Source organism: Alternaria ethzedia (genome assembly GCF_023757985.1).
Source record: "Alternaria ethzedia strain BMP 0044 chromosome Unknown scaffold_14, whole genome shotgun sequence".
In the NCBI taxonomy this organism is placed as follows: Eukaryota; Fungi; Ascomycota; class Dothideomycetes; order Pleosporales; family Pleosporaceae; genus Alternaria; species Alternaria ethzedia.
Genome location: NW_026056207.1, coordinates 339,095 through 357,723, shown reverse-complemented (window position 1 = coordinate 357,723; position 18,629 = coordinate 339,095). Strand labels below are relative to the sequence as shown.

General features: G+C 53.2%; 4 protein-coding genes across 4 annotated transcripts; 2 read left to right on the top strand and 2 right to left on the bottom strand.

Moving 5' to 3' along the window:
• Positions 1-4,994: 4,994 nt before the first annotated feature.
• On the top strand, positions 4,995-6,535 carry CYP6 (Peptidyl-prolyl cis-trans isomerase cyp6; the record flags this gene model as incomplete). Its single annotated transcript, XM_049377859.1, has 2 exons — positions 4,995-5,074; positions 5,191-6,535. 2 exons carry the CDS (start codon positions 4,995-4,997, stop codon positions 6,533-6,535), a joined length of 1,425 nt encoding a protein of 474 aa, XP_049232426.1.
• Positions 6,536-7,132: 597 nt separating this feature from the next.
• On the bottom strand, positions 7,133-9,805 carry J4E87_006253 (uncharacterized protein; the record flags this gene model as incomplete). Its single annotated transcript, XM_049377858.1, has 2 exons — positions 7,133-9,026; positions 9,801-9,805. 2 exons carry the CDS (start codon positions 9,803-9,805, stop codon positions 7,133-7,135), a joined length of 1,899 nt encoding a protein of 632 aa, XP_049232425.1.
• A 651-nt stretch (positions 9,806-10,456) lies between these two features.
• J4E87_006252 (uncharacterized protein) lies at positions 10,457-11,317 on the top strand (the record flags this gene model as incomplete). Its single annotated transcript, XM_049377857.1, has 1 exon — positions 10,457-11,317. The coding sequence occupies one exon, from the start codon at positions 10,457-10,459 to the stop codon at positions 11,315-11,317; it is 861 nt and encodes a 286-aa protein (XP_049232424.1).
• A 1,540-nt stretch (positions 11,318-12,857) lies between these two features.
• On the bottom strand, positions 12,858-18,150 carry J4E87_006251 (DNA-directed RNA polymerase II subunit RPB1; the record flags this gene model as incomplete). Its single annotated transcript, XM_049377856.1, has 2 exons — positions 12,858-17,723; positions 17,794-18,150. 2 exons carry the CDS (start codon positions 18,148-18,150, stop codon positions 12,858-12,860), a joined length of 5,223 nt encoding a protein of 1,740 aa, XP_049232423.1.
• Between the last annotated feature and the right edge of the window lie 479 nt (positions 18,151-18,629).

Here is an 18,629-nt window from a genome sequence, read left to right as displayed (position 1 = left end):
ACACACTAAGCTTGCGACATGTGCTTTTCCCAATTTGAGCGAGTGTGAACGTGATAAGAATGCGGGGTGTGTTTAAGGAGCGGCCCTGGCGTTTTGTCTTGATGAGAAGACATGGTAGTGATACTGATGTACAGGAATAAACATTAGCCGCCCAAGCAGAAAACAATCGTAACGTTTCGTAGCGTAGCAATGATGCGAAAGCAATGCAGTGTAGAACATCGAGACGAGTACATAGCGTTACAACACTGAAGCAGAAAAGAAACATGGTTTGATGAACGCCAACCGGAAATGGCTCACCGGTTGCTGAGGACAATGCGAAAGCGTAACGTGAACCGGGCCGAGAGCCATGCTCATGATAATGACGGAGTGCTCGACGGGTCGATTGCCGGGACTAAGATGCAGAAAGGGAACAGCGTGCTGACTGAAGCTTCCCGTCCAAGGATGCAGCGATGTGAGATGTTGTACATTGGCATAAATTCAGGCCATTAAGTACCCCACGGCGATGAAGGAGTGGACTACGCAATAGTGATGAGATCAGAAGAATGATGCAGACAAGCCGATCCGCCGTGATGCTGAAAGCGGTATCTCAGTAAGTGCTGTTGAGGTTTCCCATCGAGGTGCGGTGGAGCTGCACAGGCTGCATGTTCCGATTCTGGCACGACTCGCGATGCAAGCTGCGATTTCCTGGGGAGCTCCGTGTTTGGCTGTGGCTGAGAGGTGTGTAGCGATGACCACTGACGAGTGTGCAATCGCTAGATGACTCGCCACTTAGCGAGTTCCGCTTTGACGACGAGTCCGGGCTGTAGCTGTATAGATTCGTCTGTGAGGCTGGGCGTGTCATTGGGCGTGTCTCACGGACATAGGAGTAATTTGTCGCTGGAGCTGGCGCACTCATGCCTTCGAGAAGACCAGATGTACTGAAGTTCAGCTCCAGCTGAGATGCAGCGGTGGTTGCAGTCGCATCATCCGCGGTCGACGTTGTATTTGGCATGTAGCCCATCCTGCTCTCCGCGTTGTCTGGCATGACCGGGGATATTAGTTGGGTAAAGGCATCTGCAGATGACGCCCCGGATGCGTTGGCGTGACTCTCGCTGTCGGTAGTCCACGGTAGTAACGATTTCGCGAAAGAGCCTCTGCCGTCCATACCCGAAGTGCCAATAGCCTGGGCCGAGCGGAGACGAGCATCTTGCATCTGGTCTACAACATGGCTGCTCTGAGCTGGGCTCGGTTGTGGCATTGGCAGTTGTCTCCTAGGCACACTGGAATCCCGAGGGAGAGGTTGTCGTGGATGGGGCCTCTCAGGGATAGTCAATTGCAGAGAAGACATTCCGGTATTGAGAGGGGATACGTCCGAAGGTGTGGCTAGTCGACCGTTTGTATGAGCGAATTGCAAGTCCTGATCAAAGTATGTGCTTCCTTGCTGCAAAGACTTCGCAGTTGGCTGAGTCCAGCGATAAGCAGGCGTGTACATGTTTGTGTTTGCGATTGCTGTAGACTGTGGTAGATATGCGGGTGGCTGGTCGAGAGGGTAGGCGTCAACCGGCGATGTGTCTTCTGAATAGGGTAGAGTCCATGCTGAAGAATAGGCCGGCTTCGAATCGAGTTGCGAATACTGCTGATTTGGCATGGGGCGCGCATAAAGACCGTTATTGCCTCCGGTAGAGTACATGGACATCATGTTGTTATGCGCGGTAGCCATACCACTGAGGCTGTAAGCCATGCTTCTGTCGTCTAGCACTTTGTGGACGGAATCGGATCCCACCTGACTGAATGAGTGAATGTACAAAAGGCAAGCAACTAACGTACTCTGTGGAATTGACAGCCTGCCGGTTCTACTCCGGCCGTTCGACAGTTGACGCACCCAATACCATTTCCAGGGTCGCCGCTGCATCGAATCTTCCTCTTGCGGCAACGCGCGCACTGGAGACAATATTAGTAAAAGTAGGGACAGCATTTATGGAAAATGTAGCTAAGAAGGTAGCGAGGAATTGTGGTTTTTGTGAATGCTTCCGAAATTATTGAAACACATATTGACATACCGCTACTGCAATGCGACGTCTCGCTGGCCCATTTCCCATCATGGGTTCTTCCATGCTGGCTCGGTTATGCATACCGCCCACTGGGCCGCCCATGGGATAACCTCGTGGATTTTCTCGCGTATTATGGGCTAAGGACAGCGGAGCATTGCGATCGCTGTACATGTAGTTCGGATAAGACAGGTTGTGAGGCAAACAGCGTCGCGGACTGCCGTACTCCATGACTGACATACTGGCGAATCAACTGAACGTCAGCTATTTCAGTCTCCATGACCTGAAGTTGACTTACATCTCACAAGGATACCGACAAGATCGACTGTTGGCGAATTACCCACAGGTATGATTCGGATAGCGTTCGCGGGATGCAACGCCCGAGTCAAGAAAGGGCAGTAGTTGATGACTGGACCGTGGGCGCTCCTCCAGGGAGAAAGTGTAATGAACCGGTGAGCAGGTCATACGATGATCGGCTGGCAGGATTATGTTTATAACCCAAACGAGTTCCTTGCGTCGGCAAAGACTGTTATACTGGATAAGAGGATGATGCAGGGCGAACGTGGCTCCAAAGATTGGCTTCGAGTGTGAGTGTTGATCAGGAATTTGTTTGTGACCTCTGTCCCCCATGAGAGCTATCTCGTTAGTGCCTCCGGACACCTGCATGCATGGACGCGGTACGGTGACTGTACAAGAACCTGGGCCTGCGCTTCCAAGAGAGCACTGGCCACGCCCCGCGGAGAGAGACAGGTGAAACATTGTACGGCCTGCGTCCTGTGAATACTTCTTCATGACAAGCGCCAGAGCCGAATGAAGACCCATGAAGTATGTGATGTGGCCCCCACCCCTTCCTCGATGGGGCTATCTCGTAGTCGTGAGGCTTTAGCAGATACCCAATCGGACAAACATTGATGACTTTTCCCGTTACAAAGAAGCCACGTTATCAGCTAGGCTTGATCTTTCGCAAACAGTCGATGGATGTTTGTAACTGACATAGTGTTACCGCGGATCCGGGATGTGAGGCACGGATTTGACAATTTCAATCGACTTGCCCTAATCCAGGACGAGTGCGCCAGGCTCGCAGGGGTGTCAAAAGAGTTAGTGCGCTACACTTGCGAGGAACGGGCTTTCTGTGAGGAATAACACGCTGTCGACCAGCGAAACAACCTACTAAGGACTCTCAAGTCTGGTAGTACTGCTTGTAGCATATATTGGCACATTTGATCCTAGGAAGGGTCTGTTGTCAGATCAACTAATCGCTTCGAGCATACATGGCTTGCGCTGAAACGTACCTGCAGATGATAGCCAGCCTCCTTGAAGACCCTCTGATTGGCTAATTGACGAGCCAATACCGCTGGTAGTACCTCCGATCACGTCATTTGCTAACAATCTGTTCAACCTTACAAGTTTGGTCGCTGAGGATGGTCCAGGGAGTTGGCAGAGGATTGTACGATTGGCGATCTAATAGCCCTGCACTGAATATGTATGCTACCGCTGGCATCTATCCCACAGCCCCACGGCAAACGGATATACGGGGGGAAAGCTGGGGTAAGGTTCCGGTGGGTCCTATGCCTATTATGGATCGCGGTGAACGAAAAGAACTGGATCCGATGATGGGCCGGCTTCCAGATGGTACCACGTAGAGCCGATACGAAGATGATGCTACGTAGCGTATCTCAAAGTAATGCTCCGTGTTCACTATGAGTGACTTATCCGAGCGCGCTCGAAGCTTGAGTATGCCAGGGAGTGAAACAAACCTGCTCTGCACCTCGAGGGCCCTAGGAGTAGTAGCGCTATGACATATGGTGAGGACCGGAATTGCTCGATCTGTCGATGTAACAAGCCAATGTGCGCAGCACAGGCCAGCGCCAAGCTGCAAGCAAACTTCGATGCGCATCCCATGTAAATGACCCATCATCGTAAGGCGATCTTTCTGGGCTCAAAGCTTCATACCCCGGTTCAATGCATCGATGCGCATTAGCTTGTGCGTCAAGTCGCACAGTCATGTTGGGTCAGGCTATACCCGCATCCGGTCTGAAGCCCGTGGGGTTGGGATGACAGGCAGATTACAAGGCTCGTGGATCCATCGTTGCTGTGCGTCTCTGGAAAGATAGGTTGCGAGTACGCATGAGCGAATTGCTGAAGCTCCGTCTTCGCAGTGACAGTGTCACCACACCTGTAATTGTCAGGCATGCTGTGTCGCCTCCCTGGAGCAGAAGAGCTCCTGTAATCTTGAAGATAGCAGTGATAACAGAGATTCCTCCACTTCCAGCGAGATAATCCCGTAGTCCTCGAAAAAGGATGAACTGGTCGCTCTGGTCTGGGCTGGCTGTCAGGCTTCGGCTGGTAGCAAGTCGAAGCGAGAAGCAGAGGCCCGCTCCAGGATTTTGACAGCCGGTGGTGGGATTATATGCCCAATATACAAAACGATGCCTTTTGGTCCAATGCTCCTGACGGACGGGGCCGGGGATTTCGGATCGATATGCAGCAGGCAATGCAGTGGCTGCCCGAATCTGTGTGCAGGGATTGCCGTCAGACGCCGGGTAGTACTCAACGGTCCGCCTCTCAAAAGTACTCAGAGCTCTTTCTTGGTACTCGCACTATTTCCGGACAATGGCTTGACAAGCGTGGAAGCCTGCATCTCGCAGGTGCATCCCAAGTTCGATCTGTCAACGCCAGTAGTGTATGCATCAGGACGCTGCTCTTGCATGTAGACAGGCGGGACCAAACGACCATCTGAAGCGCGGGCTGATGTGAAGGCTGCTGGGGCACGTTGCCCAGGGAGTATTGGCTCAGGAGCTTGCGAGACGTGAAGGTGGAGAAACGCGACATGTACCTGGAGCTAGACCAGATTGGGCGTTACGTCATGATGACTAAGCGTCAGGGCTACGCGGTCTCGGATGCTGTCGCGCGCGTTGGCGAACCTTTGCGACAAACACTCGTTCTCGGCACAACATAGCCCAAACCATGTCTGTGCTGCTGGAAACGTCACTCGGAGATATCACCATCGACCTGTTGGTCGACGATGCGCCCAGATGCTGTGAAAAGTAAGTCGATCCAATCCCTACGCGCGCCTTGGGTTTTCGCACCTGCATGCTGCATGCTCCATCCCGCTGTCGCCCCAAGCTGAGCATAAACAGACACTGACAATTTGTCGCCTTAGCTTTCTCAAGCTGTGCAAAGTCAAGTACTACAACTTCGCCCCCGTTCATAGCGTCCAACCAAACTTCTCCTTCCAGACTGGCGACCCCATCGGCCCTGGGTCCAAAGACAGCGACGGCGGTCGCTCAATATGGGGCTTGCTCGACCCCGCACAGCCCGCGAAGAAGACGTTTGTACCCGAGTTCAAGCCTAAGCTCAAGCATGCCGAGATGGGAACCGTCAGCATGGCGACCGCGCCGAACCCCGAAGATCCAGACGAGCGGTTCGCCGGCAGCCAGTTCATCATAACGCTGGGGCAGAACATCGACTACCTGGACGGCAAAGCGGCCATATTCGGAACAGTGGTAGAGGGTTTTGACACGCTGGAGAAGATAAACACGGCATATATCGATGACCAGGGCCAGCCACTGAAAGACATCCGCATACTACACACAGTCGTCCTCGACGACCCATACGACGACCCCGCCGGCCTCGTGGAGCCACCCGAGAGCCCTGTACCCTCCGCCGCGCAGCTCGCCACCGTCCGCGTCGCATACGATGAGAACCTCGAGGAGGACAACGACCCGGAAGCCCTGGAAAAGGTCCGCAGAGAACGTGAGGCGCGCGCACAAGCCCTCACGCTCGAGATGGTAGGTGATCTGCCATTCGCCGAAGTCGCACCGCCTGAGAACGTGCTGTTCGTGTGCAAGCTCAACCCAGTGACGCAAGACGAGGATCTGGAGCTTATCTTTTCGCGATTCGGCAAGATTCTCAGCTGCGAGGTCATCAGGGACAAGCGCACAGGTGACAGCCTGCAGTACGCCTTTATCGAGTACACCAACCAGAAGGACTGCGAGCAGGCCTATTTCAAGATGGATGGTGTTCTGATCGACGATCACCGCATACACGTCGACTTCTCCCAGTCCGTCTCCAAGATTGCCGACGATTGGCGGGACGTTACGAACAAGAAGCGGAGACGGGCTGCCGGTGGTTTCGGTGGTATCGACAACCTCGAGAAGAAGAAGCAGTATCGCGATGGCTCTGGACGCCAGATCATGTCGGATTCTGTTGTCAACAACTTGGTGGCCGATCGCGACGTTTCAAAAGATACTGCGCCACGGCCGAGGGATACCGGTAGAGATGATCGACGAGACGACACACGGAGGCGTGAACGGAGGACGGAATACCACGACGACCGCTTCAAGCGGAATCGTAGTCGGAGCCCCAAGCGCGAGCGCCGCGATGGCGATGATGGAAGGTACAATCAGAGGAGAGAGCGAAGTCGTAGCCCAAATCGCCATCGTGACAGCCGTCGGGAGAGGAGTCGGGATCGCTATCGCCGGGATGATCGGGACCGCCGGCGATGAGGCCACTATTCTGTAGATCGAGGCGCCTTTGGTGTTTGGGATTAGGGCCAAGATTGTACCGTCAGTAATGCGATGTCTGGCTGGTCATTCTGAGTAGTTAATGCAAATTCTCATAAATTACCAAAGCGAAACACGAATCTGGTCACATCTCATCGCGCGGTCAGGTATCATGTATGTTCTATTTGCTTTTTGATATATTCTATACGTATCTTCTATTACTTTAGAAAATGACTGACTTTAATGTATTTTTGTTGATAATCGATAACAGAATCAAAAATGAACTTCACGCGTTGACTACCCTGAACTTTCCAAGCGTATGTAACATCATAGTCGAGCATGCAACTATTGAGCGTCTGTTACGTTACGCCGGCGGTTCACTTCAAGGTGCTACCTGTGGAGGAACAGCACGTGTGAGTGAGCCAGGCGTCGTATCATACGGCGACGCGATGGTAGGACAGTCTTCTTTGCTGAACGTTTGCGACGTTTACCAGCCGATGAGGTTTGAGGCAGTTGAATGCTCAATCAAAAAACATGGCCATCGTCGGTATCCGGTAGTGAGGCGTAGTGTGTTGTTTGCGTTGTGGACGCTGTTTCCTTTCAACCTGAGACGACGGCAGTATTATGCGGGAGTTCTTCTGCATCCTCCTCTTCATCCTCATCCACCCCCTTTTCAGCCTCATAAAAGTCGATGAGCTCATCACAGCACGACCACCAAGTAGTCTGCATCTCCAGCTCTTTATCCAGCGCCTCAAGAAGACCATCAGGCGGCATCACGGGCTCGAAGATGCGCGCAAAATGCGTTTTGAGCAAGTTCTCCGCAGATACCCAGCCACCCCGACCCAGCCCCCTAATGAACGTCCAATAATTCAAACGACAATGAGGTATCTCGCGGAGTAACTTGTCTATGAGGCCCTCTGCGTACCCACCTTGGGTTACTGCGGCGACAGCGGCTTGGTAGAGACCCGACTTGAGCGTGAACTCTGCGTTTTCGGCATCGCTGGCTTCTGCTATGGCGGCGGCGTAGATCTCGCGGTAGTGTTCGTGGTTCCATGCCATGTACGGCGATTTATCGAGGCCAAATGTGTATTCTGGGAACCAATCGCTTCGGAGAAACATGGGGACGGCTGTGGCGCCGATGCAGCGTGGTGCTGCCATCGCGTTGTCCCAGTCGATGATACCTGTGACGTTGCCCTCGTCGTCGCAAAGAATGTTCTGCAGATCTAGATCATCGTGATGGAGGGTGAAGGTCTCGCCAGGCTGCCCGCGGAACACCGACTGGTGATAGAAGATAAAGTAGAGGATGTCTCGGACGCCACGTTCTTCACGCCCATCGTCTTCTTCCCATGTTTCGTTGCATAGGCGTTCGATGTTGTCAGCACTCATCTGTCTTATCTTGGCTCCAAAGCGGGCTCGAATGTACTCCTCAGTTGTAGCAGCCGGTGGACGCTTGAAAACCTCATCGCCATCTTCGTATGTACAGTGGCACGTGGGTCCAATACCGGTGAGTTTGCCGTCGTCGTCGAAGTTAGGTGCTCCAATGGCCTCAAATTTAAGGGTCTGAATCTCAATCATTACCCGTGCCAAAGAGCGTAGGAACTTGAGACGCTTCTTTTCGATATGGGGAGGCGGGACATCCGCATGTTGGAAAAGCTCATTATCGACGGAGGGATAATCTTCTGGAAACCAGATATTGTTCGCAGGCGTGCCGGGTAACATTGTCATCAAGATGTAAGGGAAACCAAGCGCGTTGTCGTGCCCAGTGGAATAGTCAATGACCTGTGCGACAGGTGCGTTTGTATTCTTTCGAATGTACTCAATTAGCTGAGCTTCGTTCTTCAGCACGTAGGAGTCTTCCTCCTGCCAGTGTGCGCGCGTACCGTGGCCAGGCACGCGGACAACGTACTTGCGAGTCTGCTCGCCTTCACAAACAGTGACGAAAGTCGCTGCATTGAAAGTGCCTTTCGCACGGCGCACTACGTCAACAGTAGTGGTGGGCGAAGACGAAAGATCGCAGGCCTTGATCAGTTCGCGGTACTTTGCATCGGGAATTGCCTCAATCGTCTTGAAGTCGCAACGCGGGCCGTCACCTTCGTCTGAAACGTCTTTATTGGTGTTCGCGCTTTGACAATGCTTGTCCTTGTTAGCACCAGGAAATGTACCCGAGTCAATAGCGGCGTCATTGTGTTTTGGCTTGTTTGAATCGGAGTTGGAGGGTCGGGAGGCCCTATGTTGCGTGAAAGCGATCTTCTTCCAGAAAGCCTTCAGACAGCCGGGCAAACGAAGTGTCTTTTCTTTCTTCACGGGAAGCTGCTTTGGCTTCGCAGAGATCTCGCCTTCGGTTTGGATCACGGTATCTATTGGCACCTCGCAGGCGATAAGTACCGGCGAGTGCACAGACAGGCTGTCTTGCTTCTGGATTGGTGATCGCTCTGGATCCGAACGCAGTTCGGGAGAAAGAGAGATGCCTGGCACGAAGAAGTTCTCACCGCAGCTAAGACGTGGGAGAGAATGTTCGGTTGCAGCCGTTGACTTTGAAGACGATGGCGAGTTTGGATCAGTATTGCAGGCTTCTGAAGTGTGAGAAGAACCCGTCGTGGCTGTCGGCGTGTCGCTTGGTAGACGAATCGGAGAGTTCGACTGATTCGTCAAGGACGGCTCTTCAGAAGTTTTGCGGCCCAGGGTAGTAGATAATGAGTACTTTATGGCTTTGCCGATTTTAAACACCCGTTCTAATGGGCTACGCAGAGTAGCATCGGACGTATTGGTGGTGGAGGGCAAGGTCGTAGTCGCCGCGCGCCCACCCTTTTTGTTTTTAAAATCGAACATTGGTATAAAGGTATACTGATTCGGCTTGGACTGTTCTGCGCGCACAGAGAGGAGTTCGGTGGTCAAGTATTGGTATCTCAAGGAGTGAGTGTCGTTGTTTTGGAGGTTGAGTCGCCAACTCTAGACAAAGGGCCAGTAGCGACAAAGGCGCGAAGGGGAGAATGTATATTAAGAAAGGGTCGCAACTACAGTGAATGTACGTCAGTACTGCTGCGCCTTTTGTGGGACCAGTGCGTGAATCGCGCTGGAAATGACAGACGCCCGTGCACAGGAAGCATCGGCGTACTGAACCAAGACCACTACCCGAGCCTTAGTGTTTGTCAACAAACTTCTACCATGTGAGTGAAATGAACAGCAAGCGCTTCTACAATCCCTGAAGCGGTCACCTCTAGGTTCTGGACCATGTAAGACATCTCGCGGTTCTGTGTCGGCCACATACCACATACCGTGTAGTTTCACAATGAAGGAAACAAGGTAAGGGACCAAGACCTCCATTGCAGATGATGTCTTTGATCTTCTAAATTGCCGATAACGTAGAAGAGGATGTCTACGTGTCTGATGTTGACCCGAAGCTGTCCGAATCTGTGGATGTAATAGTCTCTCAGCTGTATAATGTGTGAAAGTCAACCGTGAACTCTGCTAGAATCGGTACGAGGTCTTCTGTGTTTCATTAGCTTGGTGAATGGTGTACCACCAGAGCGCAGGCAAGCGTAACAAGGCTGACTGTGGCAACCCAGTTGCAACTGTTGCGTTCACCCTTGGTCCCTCGCAGTATATCAAAAGGTCCTTTCTCTGCTATTAGTATACGCGCACAGTTTACTCCACAACCAGCTCTCCTTCGCAGCATTTTCAACCTCTCGACCAAAAGCTGTAGCCCCTCTGACAAGAACATACGCACACACAGAGCACCTAAACCTGTGATACATACCCGCTCTTACCGGATATCTCCGTCTCCTCCTCTTTGAGCACCCAGTCTTGAGGACCGCCTTCCCATTTGTATCCTCGGCCTCAACACATAGTCGCTGTAAAGCCCTTTTAATTTTCAGTCCTTCGAATAACAAATATTACCGGTCTAAAACTAGGAGGTAATTCAAAATGCACGTATTCAAGGATTGGAAGAGTAAGCACGGCGCTGGGGAGTCCAAAAATGAGACGAAGGTCAAGCCACTCCCTCCTCGACTCACCTTCACGGAGCAGACACAACCGGATGACTCTATCATCAAAAGTCTTGACGACCTGTATTCTAAGACGGTCAGAGTTTGGAGAGGTGGAGATTGGAACAATGATGTGAAGAATGGTGCCACAGGCGCATGCTTCGACTCATCCCACCACGTGCCCGGCGAGGGCACTAAGAACCGTGCGGCTTTCAAGGATGGCAAGTTTGGATTTTGCCTAGAGTGGATCGAATTTCCGTACGAGGGTGAAGTCTATCGTGTCAGGTGCATGAATGCTTTCTGCGTAAGATCGCAGCAATGTACAGACCACCCCAAAGCAGTATACAAGGACGGCCCAAACCGTATCTATGATCTCATGAATTGGGGTGAGAACGTCACATATGGTATGATCAAAGATATCACAGCTCCAGCAATCCCTTTGACGGATTCCCAGCGGAAGGAGCAGGTCCTGGAGGAAATTGCGGAGGTCAAGGCTAAGTTTGTCGAGGCGTACGAAAGAGGCGAGCTTGTGACTGCCAAAGAACTGGAACGTCGAGTCTCCAACCTTGAGAGAGCGCTGAAAAACAAAAGTTACTTGCGCGAGGACAGATCAAACGCCGCGCCCCAACCCTCTGCGTCTGCCACTATTCTCAACGCCCGGAAGGCTGTGAGCAATTCAGCCCCAGGTAATCCAGACCTTGACGCCAAGGCCAAGCGTAATCCAAACAATCTCAAGACGAATAAGGGCAAGACGGACTATACAAAAGTCCTAAGTTCGATCAAGGAGCGTTCGGGTTCTTGAAGTCATGTTCGCTCATGTTTCCAAAACACCCAAAGACTCGTTTGTAGGGACGCTTTGTACACGCGGTTGGTGTTGTCTTTGATTCTCGCGAACCCGGTGCCCAGCATAATATAGCGAGCCTGATGGTTGTGTTTTCGTGTAGCGCAAATGCAAAGTATAATCAGGTTCATCCCAAAACTATCTCTTTCTAGTCGGTGACGTATAGCAGCTTTCCAAGTGGATTGAGAGAAGACGTGCGTAGACTGCTGCATGCGACGTTGGTGAAACGCAGCGAGGCATGCTGAAAGAAATGCACCTGTAGTTGTAAATAGGCGGTCGATAATCTTGTGCCGCGGCTCGATCGTCCAAGCGTGGGTAATGACGCGCATCGTATAGTGGCGAAGTGAACTCATCGTGATGCACCTGCTAACATAACAACCTGGAGGTAAGTACATTCACCGCGCTGATGTGAACGGCAACCGCGGAACCGTTGCCCAGCAAAAGCGGCGCCTTTACCTTTGCATGGTTTCGCGAGTGAGCTGAGTTCGCGTCGCTCGCAAAGACAAGTAGCAGATAATGTGCAGCGTTCAGGAAGTGGAAGGGTGAGGATGGAGTGAGATGGAAGCGTGGGGAAGCGACCCCCAACGGGAAAGCAGGGCCAGCCACCCCACTACCAAGACACGTGATCGCGCAGCTGCCGAGACTAAAACCACACCACCATGCAATGATTGATTGACAATAACATCGTCATATTTCTTCTTAATTATCTACTCAGCACCCAGACTCAGCCAACGCGCAGCAACGCAACAACGTGACTCTATATTCCCATCTCATGCGTCTCATTTTCCCTCCAGTAAGTAAAAAAGCCCCATCAAAACGCAATTTATAGCGGGCTGTCTTTCTAAACATGCGCAAGCATCCATCTCTCTGTGTTTCAAAAAGAAAGCCCCCGATTATGTTATGAGGGCGCGCAAAGCAGTAGGTAACTCGATTAAACAACGCTCCGCTTCCCAGACGCCCGTGCGCAATTTTCTTCCGAAAGGTAAAAAGCAAGCAATGATTAAACGCCAATTTCAAACGACCCTTAACGTAAGATGGAAGGACGAAGGGTGTTTGATATGCAATCTTGAGCCGCGTGACAAGTAGCAAAAGAAACGCGCAAAAAAGCAAAGTTTTTGGTGCCACAACCGTGCAGCTTCGGATAATAGTGGTACAAAAGCATGAAAAGAGGGAAAAGTTGCCTCATCACTCGTTGCGCGGATTGCATGTTGTTATGGTAGTGTAGTAGTAGTAAGGAGGAATGCCGTGAGCCTAGTTAAAGGAACAGCATTACCACCCACATGCACAAACATGTCATCAATCCACGGCAAAGAGAGAGAGAGACATGAGGAAAAGAACATTTTCATACACAAAAACTAGAAGAAAAGATCGAGAGAGAAGTAAGAAGGCTCCGATACCTACATCGCCATCAAGCCAACTATTGCTTTGGAGATCTGGAATAAACGTTAGCACGTGCAAGATAAAACGGAGGGCTGTCTACAACTATGACCAAAGGGGGTACTTACGTAGGAGAGTACGCTCCGCCCGGAGAGGTAGGGCTGTAGCGCGGAGAGGTAGGTGAGAAGGAGCCTGCTGGGCTCGTGGGCGAGTAGCGAGGCGACGTCGGGCTGTATTGCGGCGACGTGGGTGAGGTCGGAGACTGCCTGTTGCTGCTCGCTTGGTACTGAGGGCTTGTGGGACTGTACTGCGGCGATGTGGGGCTGTATTGCGGCGAAGTCGGGCTGTACGCGGGGGACGTCGCGCCACCCATGAACGTTGGGGACGTCGGGCTGTAGTTGGGCGATGTGGGAGAATATTGAGGCGACGTCGGGGAGTAGCCAGCAGGAGATGTAGGCGAGTACGACGGTGATGTGGGTGAGCCGTATCGAGGCGATGTAGGCGAGTAGTGCGGGGATGTAGGCGAAGCCATGTATCCTGGTGACGTTGCAGCGAAACGAGGGCTGGCAGTACCAGGCGAGGTAGGCGAGTAGCCAGGCGAAGTTGGTGAAAAGCCTGGAGACACTGGGCTGGTAAAGCCAGGGGACATGCCAGTGAAGCCTGAACCACCCGGGCTTCTGCCTCCGTCGTACCCGCCGGGGCTGAAACCACCACCTCCGTACATACGACCATAGTCAGTGAGACCACCAGAATCGTCACCTCCACCAGCGGCAGCCATAGGAGAGAACGAAACCTGATCGTAAGAGCCGACACCCATGCCACCCTCGTACGTAGGAGAGCCCAAGTCATAGGGTGTGTTGGCACCGTCACTGAGGTAGTTGCCAGCGCCAGCAGCGCCACCCATCATCTTGGAGTTGTCCTCCACCATGGTGAGAAGCATGGCATTGTCCATAACCACGTCAAACTCTCCGGTACCCATAGGCGCCAACTGACCGAGCATGATGTTCTCAGATACACCACGGCAGTCGTCCAGCTCACCAAATCCGGCAGCTTCTAGGAGAATCTCGACTGTCTCTTCGAAAGAACAACGCATAAGAGCACCAGTGTCGTTACGGTTGATACCGTGACGGGTGATGGCCATGAGAAGACCACGCTGGCACATGATGTCGACGAGCAAGGCCATGTGACGATGGTTGACGTAAGAACCATCGAAAGACAAGACCATACCCAACTCTTTGAGTAGACCAGCACGAGCTGCTTCGATTCCAAGAACAGCGAGGATCTCGATGAAAGAGTTGGAGTAGGTCTTGGTGGCATCAACGCCCTCAATGGCAAGCACTTCGGCCAGTGCAGTACCCGTGGTATCGAGCACCCACTCCTTACACTCGTCCTTGTTCTTTGAGTGTACAAGAGACTTGTCTGCCAACTCAACGGTAGTGATGTGGTCTCGGATGAAAGCACGCTCGATACCGCGAACACCACGTAGCGTAACGTCATCGAGAAGATGCTTCTCAAGCTTGCGCATCCATCGCTCGTCACGCTCGTCCTCATCCTCGTCATCCTTCTGGAGGTTCTGGTCCCAGATGAAACGAACACGCATGACCTGCTCGTCGGCGTTTTCGTCACTGAAGATGACTGCCAGATTAGGCTTGAACTCTTCCTTGATCTTGCCGGCAACTTCGCCAATGGTGATACTCTTATCCAACAGCTTCTTGCGGTCGAGGATGATTCGAAGCAACCACTTGGACTGGGACTCAATGACTTCGTCCTCTTCGGGAAGAATGAAGTAGGACTCAACCATGTCTTGATCCTCCTCAACTAGCGTGGACTGGATGTCGGGGTCGTAGTAAAGCTCAACAGCTTGTGTCAATGAGCGGAGGGTTGTGAGCTCGATGGTGCTTCGCAGGCGCTTAGCATCCTGTTGGCTGGCCTTGGAGTCTGTTTGGCGGACCAACATAGACGGAGTCTTGATGTTGGCAGCGACGTTCAGAATTTCCTTGAGACGGGGCACACCGAGAGTGACGTTCTTAGAAGACACACCGGCAAAATGGAAAGTGTTGAGCGTCATTTGTGTAGCGGGTTCACCGATGGACTGCGCGGCCAGAACACCTACCATCTCACCAGGAGCGACAGCGGCCTTGAGGAAGCGGTCTTCGAGTTCACCAAGAACATAGTTCAGGGCCTCCTTGTTTAGGCGATGCTGAACGACAAGCTTCTTGTATGCGAGACGAGCGCGAAGATGAGCCTTGAACAGATACGTTGCACTGCTCTGGGCCTCTCTTGACAGTTCGTCGGTGCCACGAATGACAACCAATCGCTCCAGGGTCTCCTGCACCTGTCTGATGGTCTCGATGGGGTGTAGATTGCTGACAGCCTTCTCGGGGTTGATATTAAACCGCGCCTGGGCGGACCGGATCATACGCTGAATGTTGAGCGGCAACTGGAAGGACTCTAGGTTCTCGTCGGTCACATTCTTGCGGAGAGTCTGACGATCAAGTTTGATCATCTCGAACTCTTCGTCCAGGGCTCGTTGAACGTCGACGTCACCCTGGAACATAGTAGCACCCTCCAGCTTCGACACTGGAATCTCCGGGTAGTCCGTCGTGAGAACGTCAAGCTTGTATCCATCCTCAAAGTCGGCCTCGGAAGCCATGAGGATATCCATGGACTGGTTTTCAATGTGCGCGCCATCCAAACCATCTTCACCGTAGATGAACTCAACAATATCTCCCATAGAGTTACGCACAGTTCCATCGTACTTGACCATAACATCTTCGAGCGCCTTGACGAGACGACGTTGAATGTAACCAGTCTCAGCTGTCTTGACTGCTGTATCGATCAAACCCTCACGACCAGCCATGGCGTGGAAGAAGAACTCCGATGGCGTAAGACCGCGCAGATACGAGTTTTCGACGAATCCACGAGACTCTGGCGAGTAGTCATCCTTGGAGAAATGCGGCAGCGTCCGGTACTTGAAACCATAGGGAATGCGCTGTCCTTCCACAGCTTGTTGACCGACGAGGGCAACCATCTGAGAGATGTTGACAGTGGAACCCTTGGAACCGGAAACGACAGTTTGGACAACGTTGTTGAAGTCCTTCAAACTGGTCTGAGCCGCGGTACCTCCACCCTCACGACCTTCGTTGAGGAACTTCTGGACCTTGGATTCGAATGTACCACGAATCGTCATACCAGGCATGGGCTCAAGCGCGTCCTTAGTAGCCGTCGCAATGATCTCTTCAACCTTGGCCTTGGACTTGCCAATTTCGGAGGCAATCTTGTCGGAGGTGGCAGGGTCCGGGATGGTGTCACCCACACCGAAACTGAAACCGTACGTAAGAAGCCACCAGTTACAGATGCGCTGGCAGGCATTGAAGAACTTGACTGCTGCATCCGGTCCGAGCTCGTTGAAGATGATGTGAATAACACCACCTGCAGAGGCTCCGACAATCTTCTTTGTGACCTGACCGTAAAGCAGCTGACCACCCTTGATAGCGAACGACTTGTCGACGATGTCGTTGTATGCATTGGGCTTGGAGTCCGCCTCCTTCTTCTCAATGTTGACCTCGCGTGGGAAAGCCATGCTGATAATCTGCTTACCAGTCCAGAGAGGCCGGGGCTTCAGAATGGCCGGCTCTGGAACAATACCATCCCAATCAGGCACCCACATGAGGATGGGCATGACCTGCTCGATGGGGATGAAGTTGTCACGACGACTCATCTTGTAAACACCGAGAAGCGTGTCCTGCACGATACCCATCAAGGGCTGGTTCTTCTGTGGTGATACAATCTGCTTGGGAACCATGCACAAGTTCTGCACCTCAGCGCGGGTCTCGTCACTCTGGGGGACGTGAAGATTCATCTCGTCACCGTCGAAATCAGCGTTGTAGGGTGATGTGACGGACAAGTTGAGACGGAAAGTGGAGTAGGGCATGACCTTGACGCGATGTCCCATCATGGATTCCTTGTGCAGCGAGGGCTGACGATTGAAGATGATGACATCGTCGTCGTCAATGTGGCGCTCGACCTTCCAGCCGTACTGTAACCGCAGGTCGTCGAGGTTCTTGTTGTGCTTGAGGTCGAGACGGACACCGTCGGCCTTGATGACGTAGTTGGCACCAGGGTGTTGGTTAGGACCGTTGCGCACCAGGTTCGTCAGCTTGCTGATGTTGAACTTGGTGACAACCTCGGGGTATGTCAGGGTACGTGCGATAGATCGGGGCACACCGACTTGGTCCAGTGACAGGTTAGGGTCACCGGTGATGACAGTACGTGCGGAAAAGTCGACACGCTTTCCCATCAAGTTACCACGAAGACGACCCTCCTTGCCCTTCAAGCGACCACGGATAGTCTTGAGCGGTCGGCCAGACTTCTGCATAGCCTGTGGAACACCGTTGGCGTCGTTGTCCATGTATGTGGCGACGTGGTACTGGACGAGAGCCTCAAACTCGGCCGTTACGTGAGCAGGCGAACCCTCCTGCTGACATTCTGCGACACGACCGTTGGCGCGGATAATGTCTCCAAGCTTGTAGGTCAAATCGTCCTCTCCACGCATACCCTGGCCGGTACCGTCGACGGAGATACTGGGGCGAACCGGAGGTGGAGGTACTGGCAGGACGTCGAGAATCATCCATTCGGGGCGAGCGTAGTCGGCGTTCAGACCGAGCAGTTGGAGTGTGTTGTCAGACATGAGCTTGAAGATGGTCTGCGCCTGCTTCGGTGTGATGACTTCCTTGCGGTCGCCTTGGCCGTCATCGTCGTCCTTCTTGCTCTGTTTCCAGGTGCCGGTCAGCTTGAGACCCTCCTTGCGGATAGAGTCTGGCTGTTTGCTGCCGCAGCCGCCGTGGGCGATCTTGGGGAGCTTGTTCTTGTCGCTGCCGTCGTCCACATCCTGCATGCACACGGTCTTGCCCTTGGACATGCGCCAGATCTTGTCGAAACGCTTCTTCGCATCCTTGGTCTTGGCGGCGGCGGCCCAGTCAGGATGGTTCTGATATTGCAGTTAGCATGAGCATGAAAATCTAGGATCTGAAGTCTCTGTCTTTCGCGGGAAGACTTACGAAGTCAGCCTTGATAAGACCACACGTGTGGCAGACAGTCTCGAGCAGCTTCTTGATCTTCACGACGAAACCGACGTGGAAGACGGGTGTGTGCAGTTCGATGTGACCAAAGTGACCGGGGCAGGTCTGGATGTCCTCCTTGCAGGTCGCGCACGAGTACATGCGGTCAATGGTACCGAGCTTGGGGTCGTTGAGACCCTGCTCGCGCGGCTTCTGCTTCTGCTCGTCCATGGTCTCCGGGTAGATGATGTGGACCACGCTCATGGCCTTGATCTCCTCGGGGGAGAGCAGCCCGAACTGGATCTCCTTGATCGTCCGGAGCGGACATTTCGACACCTGTGGGGCGCCGGGAGGCATCCTGGCGGCGGTTGAAGTTGAAAGGGACTGCGGGTGGGAGAACTATCGGTCGGCGGTCGCGGTGGCCACGCCGGGCGGTTCCTCCGCGTATTAAGTAGTAGGTGCGACTGCCGTTGTAGCTGCGTCGATAGCTGTGGCGCCTGGTGAGAGACTGAGTGCGCGCCGCGCGCGGAAAGAGATGCGGTCGAAGAGTCGTACCCGTGAAAAGGGCGGACGGGGGTCGGGGGCTCGCCGGGTCGCGCCTCGGGGTCGGAGGCGTGCGCGCGTATTAAAAGCGCTCGGGGGAGCACTGTCGGGGTCGGCGAGGTGGAAGACGCGCTCTAAGTAGGTAAGAGCGGCCGTTGGTGATGGCGGGTGGGGTGGTGGTGAGGGCGTCGTGCTGTTAGAGACGGAAGGCGACAAAGAGTTGCGGCCGCGCTTTGACGCACTAGCCGAGTCTCACGTGCAGTGACCACCGCGGACAGCACCACGCCGATTCC